The sequence below is a fragment of the Rhipicephalus sanguineus genome, chromosome 1, assembly GCF_013339695.2.
Source record: "Rhipicephalus sanguineus isolate Rsan-2018 chromosome 1, BIME_Rsan_1.4, whole genome shotgun sequence".
Taxonomy (NCBI): Eukaryota; Metazoa; Arthropoda; class Arachnida; order Ixodida; family Ixodidae; genus Rhipicephalus; species Rhipicephalus sanguineus.
The window spans coordinates 217,842,823-217,863,813 of record NC_051176.1 but is presented as its reverse complement, the minus strand read 5'-3'; the positions used below and the strand labels follow the sequence as shown (position 1 = coordinate 217,863,813).

Sequence of the window (20,991 nt, the reverse complement as noted above, 5' to 3'; positions counted from 1 at the left end):
TGAAATAGCGGAGCAAGCGGCGATTGCGTTGGCCTTGCTGGACAACAGGAGGTCCACGATTTACAGCGACTCGAGATCGGCGATCAGAGCATTTGCCAAGGGCACCATCTCGGAACCGGCCTTGCGGATCCTCCGGGACAAGAACATCGAGCCGCACACGCTCGTCTGGTTCCCAGCTCACATGGGACAGATCGAGGGAGACACGCCCAATCTCAATGAGTCGGCCCACATAGCTGCGCGAGGACTAGTAGACCGCGTAGCTACCGGAGGGCGCGGCGCTGAGGTTTTGGAGAATCGGGACCCTCCCAACTCGTATAACGAACTCACCAAACATTTTTACCTGGGGCGGAGACAGTACCCTTCACCACACAGAAAATTAGGCAGACCACAGGCTCTGACACTCAGGCTACTTCAGGTCGGGGCGTACCCTAACCCCGCGCTATTGCACAAGATTTATACAGAAATACAGCCAACTAATGCAAGTTCATTACGCGCGGATATCGCGAATCTAGAACATATGCTCTGGCGGTGCCCCGCTTTACGCGGCGGCGAAGTCATCACGCCGTCAAAACGGGAAGCTGCTATTACCAGCTCCGGACTCGAAGCACAACTATGGGCAGTCCAACGGGCCCGCGACGCAGCAGAGACACTTGGTCTTTCTGTTTCGACGTGGGAGCGACCCGCAACGTGCTAGGGCGCGTTCCGAGGGACCAAAATAAAGTTTATTCATCCATCCATCATCCATTGCTTGAGTCATCGTTTCTTTGATGCGTAAATTAAAGAAACAAAGGGAGAACGCTCACACGCGGCGCATGGCAAAAAACGACGTAATCAAACAATAAATCAATAATATTGCACCTCTACTATACCTTTCTTAAGCGCTATTGTATATTCTAACAAAGTTCATTTGCTCAATCTTCTAGGTCAATCCGAACGTATTTCCTGTTTTCCGTCTGCTGACCGTTTGTCTCATAGAGTCCTAATCTAACTAACCTAGCTTCGAGTTAACCTAAGGCGGTCACACGCACAAAAGCTTTAGGCCTGCATAGGAACGAGGAATGCGCCAATCCACACACGTTTTGCCCATTGAAAAACAGTGCGCGCGAACGCTTAGCAAGCGCGCTGTGCCATCGATGGAACCCCACGCTCTCAGTCACGAGCCCCCGGATCACGCGCGTACACCTTCATTTTTCTTGTGTGAGGTACTTGCTGTGCAATAAGCTCGAGCGCCGTGCTTTCGAACCATGGTGCTTTGCTGCGTGCCTGTGTACGCAGGTGTTTGTGCCGTCCTCTTGATCGTGCATGCATACGTCGTGTTCACGCATGCTCTTTCACCGTAAGTGCGGTAAATTGCTCAATGCGTATGACGTAAATGAGGCGTTGTATAGCTGGACGAGGAATTCACCTGTCAAAGTACCTCGCTGCTTCTCGGAAACGAGCAAGAGTCAACGAGAGAAGTGAAGAAACCGGAAGCAACGAAACATGACTAGGTAGAGATGGACGCGGTTTTGTTGAATTTGTGCGCCACATTGTGCGAGGACACGCTTTCCCAGCAAGTTGTGACGGGACGAGAAGTTGCGCATCAGCTATTTCAGCGAGGACAATCGGCGCAGAGACGAATAGACTAAGTAGTAATTTTTAATTTTTACAGCGTGTTTTCTCGTCACGCGACGGCCTGCCAGTCTGAACTACTCGGCTTTGTTTAACAAGGTTCTATAGCGTAAAGTAGCCACCCTTATAAAAATGGTTCTTGAATTTCTGATTACATCTTGATATGTTTTTGATGACGCATCAGAATGTAATCATAAACTCGAGAGCTAGTGACTTTTATCATCAAGATGGCAGCAGGCACTTAACAGAGAATACACTTCACAAATTATGCAGAAAAAACTACGCAGATTTTCAGCATGTATGCCTGATGTATAAACACTAAAGACATTTAACATTAAGTTCACAGCAGTCACTTAGCAGAGAATACTCAGTATACGATTCTAATTTTTGTGCAAAAAAATTTCCTAGTAGAAGTTAGCTATATCGCTTACGAGATGTACACGAAGGTTGAAGCCTATAGACTTTTCATAGTCAAACATGGACCAAGGGGTTCAAACCCCGAACCTCTGGATGCAGAGGTTCGGGGTTTGAACCCCTTGGGGTTTGAGTACATCACTTCGAGGAGATATATAATTTCGCCCAACGTTTTGAGTAATTTTTAGCTCTCATGATTTGAACTATGTGGTTTATCATGCCTCTTTGATCCAACACGGGATCCGGACAGGAAGGTGTGGTCGAGTGTCATTTTGTGCTCTGTATCACATAGAAAAAAAGTACGGCGGGGGGGGGGGGCACGGGCCCGCTGCGCCAACCCTTGGATACGCCCCTATAGTTCAGACATTGATGGGGCGCCAAATTTTACTGCATATTTTTACACAGCACGGCGTTTTGACAGAAATGGCCTCAGTGGCAGTGAAAGGAGGTTGAGCGGGGGGGGGGGGGGCACTGTATAGCAATACTTATATCCTACACCCCCCCCCCTCGAAGGACAACTCTCTGTGCACACCTCTGGAACGCATTTCACCTCGTTCCGAGTGCTAACTACGTTTTCCTGTGTCATAATCATGACTGGGGGCACAGCCAGGGGGTATGGGGGAGTCAACCACCCCTCAAATTTTCAATTTTGCATGAGAATATATGCACGCACACATACAAACGCAAGCACAAACATACACAAATTATCGTCAATCCCCGGCCGCCCTAAAAAATTTCTGGCTACGCTACTAATCACGACTGTGATTCTGTCATACTTCTTCAGCATCTTTTGACTTAGTATCAATGTCCAAACCCATTGCTCCACTTTTGAAGTTGCAACCATTTTTGCTGAGTCACGGTCATCTAGTAAACATGGCTATAACTCTTATCCCATTATTTGACCTGTACCTTTCTATACAAACATCACAACCAGCTTCGCAGTTGTTTAAACTTCCCTTTTTACCAGGCGTCATTTTCATGCTCTGCTGAATCACGTCATGCCTTAATCATGCTAGGTTCATCATCATAGCTCTCATCATCGCTATTGTAACCCTGCTTGTGTCACTGACACTAATATGCAATTCTGATCACTTTCTTATTTTTTGACTATCCACTCACTTGCATTGTCATGCTACGAGCGTGACTATGTTAACCTAGCTTTAGTCATGTCCGTCTTCAACTTGGACATTCTTTGGTATATCACATTCCATGATTAGTCATTGTGTTCACGAGATATCAATTCTTTTTCAATCTTTTCATCATTTCGGCTCCTGTTTTGGAAGGTCACTAGATAACGATACATGTTAAAGCTTCCTAAAGCATTCACTGATGTGTATAAACACAGTGCAGATGTAAACTCACACTAATATATACAAATATAAATTACAAGAATTTTTCATAATTAGAGTGATGAAATTCAGATATTCAATTCAGGTGCTATTGCCACGTTTTGTTTTTTTCTTGGCATGCAGACCACAAATTAATTTTTTGTTGAGTGTTAGAACATCGCACCCCAAACATGCATGCCGAACAGTGCGAAGATGAGTCTTCCTTACTTTTCCTGATAATGAATTGTCAAATAAGATTCCTTTGCTGAGATATGTAGGGAAACAAATCGAGATCGATATTGATTCATATTGAAATTTGCATTTCTTTTACTCCATGCCATGGATGCAGAGCGCATATATATGCATACATATATATACAATTATGTCATGTGGTGTAAATTAACCTTATTAATTGTAATATACATACAGAGAAATGACGAAGCAGCAGTTGGACCAATATGAGGGCAGGAGCGAAGAGAGTAAGAGACATTAGCTAGATTAAGAGGAAGCAAGTGTGGACATAAGAACAAGGTGCTTCTCGGGATGGATGGTTTTGACTAAGTGTTTAAGGCTTCACATACCTCAACAGTTTTTAACCAATTGGCATACTATTTGTTAAAGGTGCACCGTGCAAAGCAAACAGCTAACAACTGTCACCCTGACAAGGGAGAAAAATTTGCTGCGAGTTGCCCTTGAAAAGTAAATGTAATTGATTTTGCTGTAAATTCTACTGAAGTTCACATTTTCTTAACAATGACCAATTATAGAATCTCGCATGTTGAGTTCTCAACAAACCTAAAAGAAACAGAATAGAAAAAACATTTCTTTTCAACAAGTTTATGCAGAAAAGCACATGTGTGATTGATATCTTAAGCAATTTCGACATACAATACCCACAATTTTACTATACTTAAGGAACAGATAATCCCCACAGCCATAATAAACCACATCCAAGAGAGTAAAACAAAGTCAAAACTATACAGATGCAGAGCACTTTGCATGTTTGTGTGAAACACAAAATTACTTTAGAGCAGTGACTTCAGCTGTAGACTGCTTATCAATGAATTATGGCAAACAATAAAAACATAAGAGGCTTCATGTTCACATAATATTAAACAGCCATATGTAACACAAAAGTGACGTGCTTGTGATACTTTTTTGAAGTACTACATAAATACCAAAACAAATAAATTTCTAAGCACATTTTGAACTAAGCTTCTTAGCTGTGTAATACACGATACTTGAGTCGACCACCTCGATGCTCGATTCAAATAGGTCACAAAGCTTCAGGCGAAAAGCACTTCAGAACCCCATGCCAGTGGCATCAACAAGGGGAGTATGGGTACTGCGACTGAAGCACAACTATGTGAGGAGAGAACAAACACTAGTAACGAAAAACAAAGTTTTGTTAAAGGGTGAAGCAATCTTCACATTTTACAATGTGGGAATCGAGAGCAACCTCCACCCTGGCGCCTCTTTACCCAGCTAGCACGTGTGGCAGAACCGCGGGGCCCCAAGTGCTGTGGCCCGCCGTTAATTGGCAATATGGCTGCTGTGGCTTCACCGCTAGGCCTTTTGTCTGGTGGAAGCTGCACGCCAGCTTGTCAGAGCGGAACCGTGTGTTCGGACATGTCCAAGTGAAGCGCTCGCTTACCCTCAGGCAGGTCACATGCGCACGCTAGCACACGTCACTGCGCTTTGCCTGTCCCTGCTGGCCTCCCGTGACATCCCCTCTCCCCGGAGTTTGCTTCTACCAGACATTGGCTTGCTGTGTGAGATGCTCTCAGGCTGGCACGAGAGGTTTATGCCCACAACAAACAACATGTATTTGCCAATCAATTTTATTTAGGTGCAATCTGCAAATATTGTACGGCCTTTTCAGCTTTGCAGTACGCATCACAGAGTTGTCGGCTAAATTCTTGCCAGGTGGTAAAGGAACCCTTGTGGTTCTCGTACTTCCGATTTTTACACTCCATGTCACACAGCCTCTACGTGGCCTCAGCAAGGAACTTTTCATTCACTCTGCAAATGAACAAATCCCCATCGGAAGCCAGCGCAAGACATTTTTCCACTGAAACAAGTGGCACACGCTTGATTTCAGCAGAACATTCAACTTTAACAAAGTGGTAGGGTTCATCCTTGCAGAACGCTTCAAGCATGTTGTGCTTCACAATGCACACCTGAACAGAAAGCACCGTCTCCTTTAGGCATGCACACTGTTCATGCCCCTGTGAGCAGAACACACTAATGTCCCTAAGGCGGCCAAACAACCCATTGACCATGACGAATGAATTTACCCTTCGCGATCTGTCCAGATCCGCAGTGCAAAATGCAACGTTTCCGATGCTCATCTTTCGAAAATGAGTGCCATCCGCACTTCGCACTGCTTTCCCATAGAATGTAGTGGTCCCATTCTGCACAGATCGTTTTCTTAATTCATAGCCCTTCATTTGTGCCTTGAACAAGTTCTGAGTGTGTGCATCTTCTCTTGCAACATTACTCCAAAGTGTAGGCAAGGCTTGCATGAGGAAGAACTTGTCAATAATCTGTTTTTCGGGGTACCTGGTCCCTTTGACCATTTTCACAAGCTTTCCATTCATAGATTCAAATCCGAACATTGAATGTGCCCACAGTGGACCCCACTGCTTCACTGTGTCAACAAGGTGAAATAGCAGGTGCGCATTGTATGTCATGTTTGTTATGCCATATAACTCCTGGTACTCCTTGATGAACTTTACCATTTCATTTTTTATAATGTTGAGCCTGTCAAGGGCTACGCAATCGCTCAACAAGTAGTGCATCATGTCAACGAATGAGACCCAGTGGCGGTAATTCTTTTCTGGAACATAGCCAGACAACACAATTGGCGAATAAAACAACAACCAATTCCGCCAGTCAGCACATTTCCAGTGTTTCAGGTCATTGAGAGATCTTGGAAGCCTTGATATTTCCCAGATTGGTTGCAGACTGAGCAGCTTCTCATTCAATTCACTCAAGTGAAGGCGAAGCTTAAAACTACGACACCTCTTCGAGTTTAGCCACAGCAATGTCGTAGCTTTTACAAAACCTGCACACACAGCGTGCATGTAGTCGACTACAAAGCCAGTAGGAAAGTCGAAGTGGTTCAGCAGCGTGAGGACACTTGTAGCCTTTATGCCACGGCTCACTTGCTCTTGCTTTCTTCTGGCTTTTTGGGCATGATGCTGAAACGACTCACTAGTACGGAGTTTTATAGCAGAAGTGGAGACCGGGTACACACGGCAATGCCCATTACCCTTTGCAATGACCTCTCCAGGATGCTCGCACCATGCGCAACCGTACTTCCCGTTAAACTGGGTCATGCCCATGACTTCACATCTTGCAACACTGTCCACCGTGCATGGGCCAGGGAAAACCTTCATTTTTTTTTTCTGCCCATATGAATCTTCCCATGTCATGCCGGTAGAAGAAAGCACATTCAGTGACTTCACAAAAGGCAGGAGGAATGTGTTCATTACAGGCTTTTTGGGCCCAAACCATAGGCCAGCAAGGACGAGCCTCTGGACCCTGTCTTTATACGTCAGCTCATTAATTTGAGCAAGGAGAGGCCAGAAGCCAAACTTGCTGCTTTCAAAAAGTGGAACACCATCAGTGTTAAATGTCAGGGAAACATCATTAGGACCTATGGGAATACTTCGGTAGCCAATGCCTGTTGTGATGTCTGTGACATCGAAAGAGGGGGACAACTGAGCAGGCATAACCTTAGCTGTTTTCAAAATATCACAGATTTGTGATTCGATGTTAAAAGAAAAAAAATATGATGAACTTTTTAGCAGTGCACTGATGTCATGCTGCACATTGCAGTGCTCGCAAAAAACAGTAGATGCAGTTTCAACAGCCCCTATGTAGCTGTAACAATTGCTACAGTATAAATGTCTGTTCTTTGCACTCTCAGGAGAGCTGAAATGTCTAAAAAATTTGTACTTTGAACAAGGCAGCTCTGTTTTTTCCGGCAGATGAGCACGCAATAAGTGAAGTAAGCTCTCTGTGGCTTCTTTCGACGCATCATGACGGAGGCTGTGGCCCATAATCAGCAAAATGCTCTCTGCCCTGGTGATCTTCGAACCTGGATACAGCTCCTCGTCCTGTTAGATGCAAAGAAACAAAAATGTTTATACCACAGGCATGCACACACGTTTATATGGTAGTCCATAACAAGCATGCATGTCTTGTAAGCTTAATTACAACTATGACAAGTCTCTTCTCGTCCCTGTGTGTTTTGCACGAATAAGTGAAGATGAATTTGTTCCAACTAGGCCGAATTGCAGTTTTGCTTCAGCTTTGGGGTTTAGGGATAGTGGAGGGAAAGTAGACTAAGTGCGTGAAAGCAACCAAACAGAGACTATCTGATTGGTGGCTAAAGTCAAGACCAGAGTAAAATTTAACCCTCCGTTACGACTAAGTACAGTAGATGTTACCAGCCACGGTGAAGTGGCGTGAGCTCCTGCCTGATCCAATAAAACTTTGACTTGGGCGAGTTGGTACATACTCGGATAAATGCAGCGCGACTTGGACGAAGACAGGAGACACATAAAACACAGACGAGCGCCGACAAGTCGGCGCTCGTCTGTGTTTTATGTGTCTCCTGTCTTCGTCCAAGTCGCGCTGCATTTATCCGAGTTCCTCCTGCCTGAGCTAAAGGGTTATTATCCATCCATCCATTGTTAACAGGATGCGTTGGGCAGCTATGTCAGTTTTAATTTTCTAAGCATTTGCACAGCTGATTATGCGTGCTACTACAGCAGGCACATGCAAGGGCTTGTTTGGGAAAATTTATTTCGCACTGTACAGAAGTGAAAATAAAATTATGCCAAAATTAGCAAAAGACCGTAGCCACCGCTGGTTGTCTAAGTATGAGATAGCGCTCTGAGGAGCGAGAGATAGATATATGCGTGCTTTTCGGCTTACTTGCTCTTTAAGTCTTTACGAGCGTGCAGGTCGTTCGGCGGCGTTCGCATGCATGATTCAAACGCCGCCGGGCATCACTTACACTGCAGATAACAATCGCATTACCAGTCGGCTCAGTGACTACTGGCAGCTACGGCGACAATGAAGAAACATGCTAATAAACACCGCTGTCACACGGTGCACTCCTGATCGTGATTAGGCGCGATCGGGAAAAAGTTTGCCAACTGTGATAGTTTTCCTTCGGTAGCTTGCGCAAACGAGCCGATCAGGACCAAGAAATTTCATCTGCAGATCCGGCCCGATTACGATCGAAAGTGACCGTGTGACACTGGTATAAGCCTCACCATATCGGCGTTTCCGTCCGATGGCTCACATGCGTGCGCTTCATCTCCACTCGTTTCCGCGTCCGAACTTTCGCTGCTTGTATCCGTGTTCGGCGAGTCGACATCAGTTGGGTCGGGTGACTTGATACGCGCACTTTCCACGGACATGCCAGAACAGTCGGAGTCATCGTTCACAGGAGGATGGCTGCGGTCACAGGGCGTTTGATCGCTTGCAACTACACTGACTAAATCAGGCGATGGAGCACTGCCATTTCGTAGTGTGGGTAGCGGCGAAGCGTTCAATGAAGCTGTCTTCCTCGAACGGTGCTTGGAACGCACAGGAATCTCGTGCGTTGGGTCCAAAATATATAGGTTGTATTTTCGCTTCCGTTCCATGGAAGACCAGAAAACCTTAAAGACCGAAGAGTTATCAATACGATCGTCTCCTCGCAACGTTGTGCACTCGTTTTGAACATAGAGCTATGGATTGGCTAGACTTGGCGCAGTGTGAGTCCGTAACTTCCATTATAAAAGACGAGTGCGGTATTATATATTTTTATATAATTACTATTTACCATACTAAGTTAAAAATAACCAAATAATATGTTTATGATTATTTTATTACAAATACGTTTGCAAAATGTATGCGCGACACCACGATTTGAAACTGCCTCTCAAACCGTTCCGATGACGTAGGAGTTGTTGTTTGGAGGAGCACGTGTGGCGCACGTTGGAACGAGTGCTTGTGCCGTGTTATGGTCTCTGCTGGTACCGCTTGTGCATTGCTTCGAGTTCGGTCGTTCGGTGTGAGCCTCAGTTAGAGATAGCACAACATGAGCCATATATTAGTTAAATGGGTGTCGTCGTCACAGTGGGATGTGTACAACGTCCGAGCGATTGTGGACACCAGTGTAAGCCTGCAACTGCTGATGGACGCAAATGCCATTGTAAATTTGCGCGGCACCGTGGTAGCCGTAAATTGGAAGGAGGGCGAGCCGGCGGCAGACGCCGAGTTGCTGGACTTCGGTAAGTAACGCCACTATTCATGAGTTCTCGCTGTAAAGTATTTTCTGTTGCCTGAAGACTGTTTAATGTAGGGTTAGAAAGGACAATGGAGCGCCGGCGAACAAAACTGGTGCGGTTGGCGAGCACGGCTTTGGACAGTGCCAAGGAGGTGCCTTCAGAGGAGAATGCGCCGGACGAGGTGAGTTCTGTGTTAACACTTTAATTGCCGTGCGGGCCAAGCACGACCAGCGCATCGAGTTGAGTTGTGTGTGCCCGACATACAGCGCGAACTGCGCCGTCTGTCAGTCATGTCCGCAGACAGGCGTACACAGCGCTAGTTGAAATGGCTCACATCACTATCTGCGGCTTCTTGTTTGCCTTTTGATCGAGTTTAGTGCCGAATGCACTGCACCCGCATCTCGCCGCTTTCAAGGAAACATTTGCCGATACCATGGTACACTCATTGTGCCAAACAGTACAGAAAAATGCAGTTGCTAGAAAGACTCCACTATATAGGTTTGAGGGAATGTAAATGTGTTGGTGCACGTCACTAAAAACATTGCGCATTTCTTTCCAAAGTAAATTTCCCCGGTTGATGCAATTGTTACGGTGTTTATTGGACAGCAGTATTTAGTTTACAACTGTACTTTAGTGACTTACCAGGGCGAGGGGCTCGTTAAGTCACAAAGGGCCTTGAAAAAAATCTTTTTGCAATTATGGTGAGCGTACTAAATTGGCCTAAATGTTTGTTGTATGAGCCAATATTTTCTGCTCTAGTTTCTGCATCACATTTTTATTAAAATATCCTTGTTTCAAATCCTTACAAACAGGTCATTGTAAATCGAGACTGAAAAGGCTACATATAAAATAACTGTGATCTGCCAATGTTCTATAATATATCGTAATAACTTTTTTTTTAGCGCAAATTGACACACGGACGAAGAGAAGGGGGACGACACCAGCGCTAACTATCAACTGAAGGCTTTATTCAACAAGGGAAACACATATATATACTTCCCCCGTCACCCACTGCCCATGCGCACCGTCGTAGGTGCAATGTCCAGAGCTATCGCACCGTATCTGCTGGTACCCCTCTCTCAGAAGCAACACTTCTTTTTCGGAAATAGTTAATGACGGGTGGCTGATACAAGATGACTACCTGATGTGGATGTGATATGCCTCTGCGAGCTCACGCGTGGTGCGATCACTGTGCTTAAACAGACTGGTTGTATCCGAGAAGCGTTCTTCACACCCACACTGCGCACAGTGTATCGCAAAATGCGTCAGCGGCCTTCCTTTCATAGACGAGTGGTGCTGCCTTAGGCGTATGTTTAGGCAGCGACCAGTCTGCCCCACATACTCTCGTCCACAGGTTAAAGGAATACAGTAGACTAGGTTAGATGAACATGCAACGAAACTAACCTTGTGTTTAACGTTGCATGTTCCGTGTGCTTCGTCCTCCTACAGAATCCAGCTTATTTCCAACCATGGAACACAGCTTGGCCAGTTTATTTTTGGCTGTAAAAACAACATTCAGCCCATACCTATGGGCGGTCTTTTTAATTCGGTGTGACAGCGCGTGAACGTACGGTATCACCGCTACTCGGCCTCGTTCCCGCTGCTGCTGGCGGTGTTGGCTGCCTTTTATATGCTTAACTAGGCGCCTGCAAATTACCTGCAAAACAGACTCGAGGTAGCCGGCATGTTTTAGCCTTAGTACCTGCTCCCTAAAGCTCTCCTGTGCCAAATGATGACACGACCTGGTGATGGCGGAGGAGAGCTTTAGGCACAGGAGAGCTTTAGGGAGCAGGTACTAAGGCTAAAACACGCCAGCGACCTCGAGTCTGTTTTGCAGGTAATTTTCAGGCGCCTAGTTAAGCATATAAAAGGCAGCCAACACCGCCAGCAGCAGCGGGAACGAGGCCGAGTAGCGGTGATACCGTACGTTCATGCGCTGTCACACCGAATTAAAAAGACCGCCCATAGGTATGGGCTGAATGTTGTTTTTACAGCCAAAAATAAACTGGCCAAGCTGTGTTCCATGGTTGGAAATAAGCTGGATTCTGTAGGAGGACGAAGCACACGGAACATGCAACGTTAAACACAAGGTTAGTTTCGTTGCATGTTCATCTAACCTAGTCTACTGTATTCCTTGAACCTGTGGACGAGAGTATGTGGGGCAGACTGGTCGCTGCCTAAACATACGCCTAAGGCAGCACCACTCGTCTATGAAAGGAAGGCCGCTGACGCATTTTGCGATACACTGTGCGCAGTGTGGGTGTGAAGCATGCTTCTCGGATACAACCAGTCTGTTTAAGCACAGTGATCGCACCACGCGTGAGCTCGCAGAGGCATATCACATCCACATCAGGGAGTCATCTTGTATCAGCCACCCGTCATTAACTATTTCCGAAAAAGAAGTGTTGCTTCTGAGAGAAAGGGGTACCAGCAGATACGGTGCGATAGCTCTGGACATTGCACCTACGACGGTGTGCATGGGCAGTGGGTGACGGGGGAGGTATATATATGTGTTTTCCTTGTTGAATAAAGCCTTCAGTTGATAGTTAGCGCTGGTGTCGTCCCCCCTCTCTTCGTCCGTGTGTCAATTTGCGCTAAAAAAATGTTATTACGATGTATGCGTACCGGCTAGCTCGTCTTTCAGTACTATTCCATAATATAGTTTATGTACAGTCACGATCATAAGTTTGGAGAGCACGAGATCATGTGGCAGTGTGCATGCGTGCGCCGTCTAACGGCTCGTTGCCTGATGTCGAGAGTCTCACAGTGCGCATGCGCAACCTTTCTATCTCGCTTTCCTGCTTGCTCGCTTGCTGCATGCTGGCACGTGGGCTGAATGTGGGCATTTGTGGATTTTGCCACCGGTAGTCTTGCATGATGAAACAGCGGCGCACCATCCTCAAACTTCTTGGTCCGATCTCTGAGCTGGTTCCGAACTACATAAAATTGAAACGTTTCAGATCGCTATCGCTGGCATAACTCCACTATGGAAAGAAAAAGTGCTAGCCGTTCACTTGATCATGTTCATGTATTTTAACTGCACCATGACGTCTTTCTGTTAGCGCACAAACACTATCTTTGAACTCACACAGCGAAAGGTATGCAGTGCATTTTGTGTATTGCCGATTAATCTTCCGCAAGCATGCCGCTACGAGTGCTGGTCAAGGAAAGAGCGAATAGTAGATTTATTTGTCCATGGCCTACTGCAACGCCACATCTGGAATCTGTTAAACAGACCTCGGAGAGCAACAAGCACATCTTGCAGAGCACGTACAGCCACATATATAAATCACTCCCTTTAACATGAACGATAAAATGTTGCATGCTCGGCAGACATCTCGAGCCCCGTTGCTAGGAGATATTTCCATTTATTGGGAAAGGGCCGATTTGGACCGTGGCTGCTGTGCCGTCAGCATTACTGGTGGCAGTAATCGCTCATTCCGATAATCAGCCCACGCGAAGGAGTGCAGTAAGCAGGCCAGCGGTAAAGAATGGCCGTGCGTGCGCACTGTGATACTCTCAACAGCAGGTGACGAGCCGTCAGACGGTGCGCCACACTGCCACACGTTCGCGTGGCCTCTATGCTTATGATCGCGACTGTAAGTTTTGTATGAGTTGTAAGGTATTGTGGCTTTGAAAGCTGATAACTTTGCGAGATGAGAGTTCATTTTGCTTTGTTATACGCTCTTCAAACATTCGTATTCACTTCCGTGTTTCCCAGCAGTCATACCCATTCGTCCCTATAGCACTGCTGTTCTGGCTGTCGTGCATGCTGAATGTCTGTATATGCAACATATTTTACTGCTGTTAGTCGCAGGTTTACACTGTGGTTGTAATTGTGCATGCAAGGCTTTCACAATTGCACATGTAGGTTTCAGCTAGAGGAGCAAGTAGTAGAGGAGCAGCTTATTGTGTGCTAGTCAATTTTTCATGTGGATGCTGTGGCAGTAGAGGAAGCCATGTACTCAAAGAAAGTTCCCTACTCAGGCTGGTGCTCAGTGTGCCTGCAGTGCCTCACAGCAGGTCAAAGAGCTTGAAGACGAGGTCAGGGAGCTACGCAAGCGGCTAACAGTTGCTGAAAACATGCTTGGTAAGCAGCCTTCAGCCCTTTTTTCTTCTTTTGTTGATCAAGCATGAATGGCTATTGGATGGTGCAACTGGTGCAATTTGTAAACTAGCTTGGCCATCTGTATTTAGGCAGTGCACAGTGTTGCCAAAACTGTTTATAAACTTTTCCTTCATGGAACTGCATGAGGAAATGCAAGAGGTGCCTAACCTTGCATCTAGTAAGGTGGTAAGCTGAACCAGTTGGTACATTGTAAAATGTGTAAACACCTGCGGAAAACATGAACATCGAGAAGACAACAATGGGACAAACTCGCATTTACAATTAGAAACGTTGAACACATCAAACACCAATGCATACCTTCTGGCACCCACCTGGTACATGTGCAAACAGCCGTTGCTAAGAAGGGAAAACACCGCTGAATTTTTCACAGGACTTAAAGAAGTTTAGATGGGGGGGGGACCAAAGTGTTGAACTGATTTTTATTTGCCTATATGCGACAGGACACAAGGAAGGCCATTAGGACTTCGTTGTGTCCTGTTAAAAATTTAGCTGCGTTTTTCCCTTCTTTGCAACCATGAACCAACTAGCCGAATCCTCAACCCCAGTGCACTATTGGTAATTGTTTGTTTGCATATTGTGGCTCTAAGGAATGTTCACTATTTATTGGAGAAGCACGACGATGTGTCACTGACATGTCTCTTAGGTTTGTTATGTGGAACCCTTCGAAGATTTCACTCGTTGTGAAACATATTTGTGCACCACCTTTCCTGCCGTTGGATTTTCACTGTTCTCTACTGGGGGGGGGGGGGGGGGGTTATCCATTTTAAACTCTCAGCACCTACTATGGCCATGTGATGAGTACAGGCTGGAAAAAACACTGTACATTAAACTTTGTGCCGTTTAACTTATGCATATTTTTGTGGGTGAACTAGTTTCTCCCTCTAAGTGAAACTGTTTTAATCAGGTACATATATAAACTGACTCAACCTTACATGTCGGATAGAGGTGACTAGGTATAGAAACACCAGACATATGAAGAACTTCTTTGGCTTTGCAAACTGAGTGGTAGTTATAATGCAACTGGCATGCTGTGTCATGCTGAAACTCATAATAAAAAGATCAAAACTAAAATTTATTTACCTTAGACATTACAATTGGTACATCAAACTTCGCTTTGCTCTGTACAGCAACATTTTGTACGCACTGTTTTTACATTATGGTGTGAAAAGGTCGCCATTTAAGGAGCATCAAGTTGTACAGTGATTACAGTTGAACCCCTTTATAAGAGACACTGATATAAGAGACACGTGGGGTATAAGAGACACCAGTGTGCTACATGAAAGTAAGGGTTGATAGGAAAATGCATCACTTAGTACCCTGCTTATAAGAGACACCTCATATAACAGGCAAGAATTTCTCCCCCATGCGTGCCTCTTATAAAGGGGTTCAACTGTACTAGTAGGTATATTCCCTTGGTAACAACTGTGGACTGTGGTATGTGCTGCTATTTGGATAAAGAACTCCTACTCTTGCGTGTGCACTCATGACATTCTAACTAATGTTCATATGAAAGGAACAAAGATGCTTTAACATGACTTGTGTTTTGTTGCTGGACTCTGCAGTTGATAAGGCATGTCACCTCTACATTCTAATCATTTTGTTACCTTAATATCATTCTTGTTCACAAGAACACCACACCCTTTGTTCAAAGCTGCTGTGTAAGGCAGGCATGAAGGGACGTTCCACTAACTAAGACACAAAGGTATGGCACCAATAGGCTTGTTGTTTATACTGACAGCAGCACCTTAGTTCATCGTTCATCACTTACTGTAATTACCCTAACAAATGTCACAAACGTCTTTTTTTTTTCTTGCACATTCTCACTAGGACATGTTACTGTCCATCTCAGTGTGTTTGTCAATTTCATGAATTAGAACTGGAGAACAAAAAGTTCATTATTTAGGTCACTGTTGCAAACCACATCGTTATCCTTGTAGCAGAGCAACAAAGTGCTGTTCAAAGTGCTCTAAAGGTGACGCATTCTGAATTTTCATTGCTATTCTTCGGTAACATTCAAGATTACTTCCACAATTTCATTTACTGCAGACCAAACCTTACTTTAATTACCACTTGTGCACGCATTTTGATTAATGTGATTGCATTCATGTGCTCCCTTAGACTCCTATGACATGGTAAAAAAGTTGAGGAAAATCTTGAGGAAGACGGAGAAAGACCCATCTCCTGCTGTTGAAGCCGAAAGGGCGAGTATTCCTAATTTTGAAAATTTTTTGTTGTTTTTTCTTTTTGTTGCTTCTGTGGCAAGCTATCTTGTGCAGCACAATTGATCTCAAGATGCCATAAACGTTACCTCTGGCTATTGAAACTGTACCCAACGGGCTGTTACTGAGGCCTAAGCTTAGCATGTTCACATGCTGTGTGTGTTGCGCTACCAATGAAATAGGAGTTGCTGCCCCAGTCTATCTTGATCAGTGCACGGTTTTTGTGGTTTTTCCACATAAAACCCTGTAATGATATTTATTTTGCCCAGTATTTTTTTTTCATCTGAACATAGCAGCATTGCTGATCATGGTACTTCAGCAGCACTTGCTGTTGGGTTAACTTGTGCATGTTTTCTATTGTTAAAGGGGTTGTGAAAAGAAAATGAAGCTGCCCGGTTGTAATTTCTTCTGCTCCAATACAGATTAGACATGCCGATTCCGAAATATTTTGCCGATTCCGAAATATTTCGGTGCAATATTCAGTCTATAATTAATGACGCCTGTTTGAACTCACAGTTGTCTTGGGCCATAAGCACTGACGTGTGACATCATCCTAATACAAGTTGTAAACACAGCGTTAGCTTTATTTTGCTCTAAAATGATAGATTTATGGAAACTTAGAAAAGAAAGAAATAACACCACTGGTTTGCGCCCCGAGTTGCATATTGTGCAACTACAGCAAGTGATCTCCTTGGTTCTGCTTTCAAGTACATCCGGGCCTCCGCCCTGCCCGGCTCCGTTACATGTTTAATCTTGCCCATCTTGCTTTCCGTGTTGCCTTTGCTCTCTCGGTGCAGCGGTGTAGTTTTTTCTTACTGGTTGGTTGGCTCAGTCCTCGATGTGCCAACCGTGTGCATCGTCAGACAGTGTCGCACAATTTATTGCAGTAGAAACGATGTTCGCGTTCACAGGCTTCAAACACCCGGAGTGGATCTACTAACTGCTACGTTAGGATCGCATGGGCGCCGGCAGCGCGGCAATGGAAGCGGTATGATGCGGCAAACCTCGGTCAACCATGGCTGAGCAGGCGTAGTCATCGTCATGTTTTGTCGATGACGGAGAATTCTCATTGGCTGACTTAGGATGATGTGAGAGCTTGGAAACAGAAATTGTGGTTTTATAACCATTAAATGAACTTGTATGATGAAACAAGTCAATGTTTATTATTGAAAGGATGGCCAGGATTCAGGATACACATGTAGTTGAAAATTTTCGCAAAACGTTTCATGACCCCTTTAATGATGCTAGACGAAATAAGACATTCGGAAAAGAGCTTTCCTTTTTTGGTGTTTGTGTGCATGCGTGTGCTATTGTCAATACACGATCATGGTGTCTGCAATTTAAAAGGAATTCCCATGATTTTTTTTTCTTTCCTTTGTGAAGTAGCTGGATATCTGTATAGGTTTTTAAAGAGCACTTGTTCAGAAAATGGAATGATAGTAAATTACACATCCAACTACAACTAGAAAATGAAATAGGCTGGCCCTAATCAAGCAAAGGGCTGGTAAGCATGGGAGGGGAAAACAAAACAATAAATAAATGTTGGGTCCCAGAACCACCATATGATTATGAGGGACGCCGTAGTGGAGGGCTCCACGAATTCCATTTACCTGGGGTTCTTTAATATGCACCTAAGTCTAAGCACACGGGCCTCTAGCATTTTGCCACCATCGAAATGCTGCCACTGCAGCCGGAATTGCATCTTGCGACCTGCAGGTCAGCAGCCAGGTTCCATAACTGCTAGACCACTAGAGCACTTAAAGTGAAAATAAAAGATGGAGCTCGTGCGACATGTACTTTGATAGAGTAGGGTTGGTTCTGTTTTGTTAATTGTTGATCTAAATATTTGCTGCGACTATTTGAAAGACTCAGCCTATGCATTTTTGAGAGCTCTGTCTACCCAGAGTGTGATAAAATGCTGCTAAATCTGCGATATTAAGAGTGATATACTGGCACCGTACTTGAGGTATGCAATTTAAAAAGTTTTGCATTCAATGCATTGATGCTTACCGCTGCGCAATTTTTGCCAGATTGTGCTGAAACACGAACTCTGCTACATCGCTCCAAAATGAGGTAAATCTGCGCAGAGGAGTGTGCTCCAGCTCTTAGAAAAGAAAGAGCACTACTTGATTTAAAGGACTCATTGTGCGGGCTACCGGATCTGTGGCGCACGCTGCAATCCAGACTTGTCATTGCGGTAATAGCGCTGCAGTGGCTGTTTTTACTTAATGTCATATCAGTGCAGAGGCTTCAGTACTCTTCATTTGGGAACCGGTTACCAGTCACACTGGCAAAAGGTCTTGCGACTTCCATTGCAGTGCGGCCGCAGCGCCAGAGCAGTGTCATCATTGGAGACATTCAGTAGAAAGAAGTTCATTTGAATATCATGGGGATGCCTACCAAGTTCGAGTTAAAGTAACAAAAGGGATAAACTGAAAGGTTGTAAATGATCCGAGCAGCATTTTGGCCAAGTTGGTAATTGAAAACTTCAGTGTGACAGCGCAACGAAAAACATGGAAATAGTCATGTCTTCTCTGTTGTCCGTGTTTTTCATTGTGCAATCGACAAGCTGTAAATGATGATGAAAGGCCTCGAAACACGTCTGGAACTATCCCCTTTCATTCAAAAAACAGAAATTGATGATCATCTTTCTGTTTTTGTGTCTCAAAAAATGATCGCGATCACTCCTTGAGCTATTTGGTAATATGCCTATAAAGGAGTACTGACATGAATTTTAAATATATTGGATTATTGCTGTAAATAAGAGCGCTTCTGTGGAGAACTCTGAAAGGGTATCATGGTGCCTAGAAGTACATCACTGCATCTTTAATACTGCCACCTTAAAAAATACAGTTTCGGTTTCGATATTGAGGTGGTGGTTTCAAACAGCAGCTGAAAAAAAAAAAAAAGAAACAGTGGCCGAAAATTGTTTACCCCAGATGTTAAAATTGAAACATCATAGTTGTTCTTTGCTATGTGGAAATGAACTGCTCTTTTGCTCAACGGATGCTTTTGTGGTATGCAGGTTAACATCGGCGGAGGCGTTTTGGTTGAGAAAACGCTCCTGGAGCGCCTCCATTCTCACTGCAGTGGGCCTACAAAGTTCGCCAGGCATCTTCTCCGGAGTGTTTTTACTCTGGAGGAGATGCGTGGCAAATCGCTCTTCGGGAAGGGCAGCAATGCCAATAAGAATGCCGAAGTTAAGGAGGCACTGGACCCAGTCAGGGTCAACGCAGTGATCGGTGAGTTACTAATGATGCCATGTAGATTTTTTTTCTCATATTCTTGTTTCAGATTTTATATTTGTGTCTTGATGTTGTGTGTATGCGGGGCTGAAAGCAAAATGTCGCTCTACCATTTTTTATCTGTTTCTTAGTTCAAATCACTATTGCCATGACTTCTGTTAGCATAACATACACTGTATGAATTATTTTTGCTGATGGCATGTTATAATAACACCTCCAGTAAAGGATGGCGAAATTGCAAATGCCAGGCTGAAAGTTTTGTGGGTCACGAAAGTGCTTACTAAATGCAAGATTTGACCAGCTGTTTCAGCCATTGTATCATCAGTAACCCCAACTCACCCTTGTTAGGAATAAAAAGGGTGCTATTCTTGAGTTTGGGGGAAAAGGCTCTTTCAGGCTGGCAAGCCTCGATAAGTCACCTGCTGCAAGATGGTAGTGAATAAATAAGTTAGTTAGTAAAAATGACTAGTTACGTTATCATTTGTTGCACTTAACGAATTGTCTGAACTGTTGAAATTATGCTATCGGGAACAGGTAGTGTTTCAACAAGTTGATCTGATGGAAGGCAAGTCCATTTGTCGAAGCATTGGCTCTTGTAACATTCCCTTTTTTTTCACTTTGTTCAGTGCGTGCTCATGATCGCTAAGATGTGCGGCTACGTATTCCATTTATTAACGGTGTCCTGCAATGCTGGCAGTAATTAAGTATAAATTATTTTAAGTCTCTTTATGAAAAGATAGCTTTTACGCACATTAATTTTTTTCATGGTTAAACCATGAAAACCATGAAGACCTACAATATTGTAAATCACGGTTAAAAACAAATTGTATTTTTGCTTTTAACCATGATTGACACTATTGTAGGTTTTACGGTGCATGTATGTGCCACCATTCATGTAGGGCAGTGCCTACTGGTTCAGCTTGAACAGTCAAAGTGGTCCAGTGTCCATTCTGCACAGTATTTGCCATTTAGATAATCAATGTCAAATATTTACTGCTGTGAAGTTTCTTTTTTTAAAACTGTCAACCTTTTCACATTTTTTGCAGGCTACACATGCAGCAAGTTTTCCACTTCAACACTGCAGCTGAAGAATAGCTTGTCGTCGATGTTGGCACGAGAGCTCAGGTGATGTGCTGCGCACACGAAGTATTTATAATATTAAAGAACGATTTGTTGAATACACTGCATCCTGCTTACTGCGATCCATGCAAATGCTGGTCCTACATACATTTGTGGGTACACAGCGGAGGCAGTGGATGGCATGGCTACCAGCTAACTTTAACTGTACCGTCTTGCGGTCCTAGCTGTTATGATCTCGGGTGAAATGTCTGATCTGAGGAACAATTTTGCAAAGAAGCAAGTTGACACGAATTTGTCACATATTCAACATGATATTGGCAGAATTGTGACTTAATGAAACACTTCAAAGAATAATTGAGCAGAAATAGAGTAATTAAGAATGCACGAGAGGGGGGGGTTCAGTAATCAAGAATGCACCAGAAGCGCAGTTACCAAGAACGCACCAGAAGCGCAGTAATCAAGAATGCACCAGAAGCGCAGTAATCAAGAACGCACCACAAATGCAGTAACCAAGAAGTAATCAGAAACGCGGTGGCCAAATACATGCAGAAACTCATCAAGCACTCATCACAAGAACTCATCACAATTTAATCAGGATTTCTGGTAGTTCTGTTGAGAATTGTGTACAAGCATTCAGCAGACACTCAACAAAAATTTTTGTAAGGGCATACA

At 44.3% G+C, this 20,991-nt stretch overlaps 2 protein-coding genes across 2 annotated transcripts; both read left to right on the top strand.

Moving 5' to 3' along the window:
- Nucleotides 1-9,307: 9,307 nt before the first annotated feature.
- Nucleotides 9,308-16,506, top strand: LOC119372021 (uncharacterized). The gene is made up of 4 exons (XM_049419475.1): nucleotides 9,308-9,649; nucleotides 9,721-9,827; nucleotides 13,634-13,736; nucleotides 15,894-16,506. Exons 1-4 carry the CDS (start codon nucleotides 9,457-9,459, stop codon nucleotides 16,058-16,060), a joined length of 570 nt encoding a protein of 189 aa, XP_049275432.1. The 5' UTR covers nucleotides 9,308-9,456; the 3' UTR covers nucleotides 16,061-16,506.
- Nucleotides 16,507-18,896: 2,390 nt separating this feature from the next.
- LOC125756159 (uncharacterized) lies at nucleotides 18,897-20,398 on the top strand. Its single transcript, XM_037642466.2, has 2 exons — nucleotides 18,897-19,236; nucleotides 20,286-20,398. Exons 1-2 carry the CDS (start codon nucleotides 19,014-19,016, stop codon nucleotides 20,366-20,368), a joined length of 306 nt encoding a protein of 101 aa, XP_037498394.2. The 5' UTR covers nucleotides 18,897-19,013; the 3' UTR covers nucleotides 20,369-20,398.
- Nucleotides 20,399-20,991: the final 593 nt, after the last annotated feature.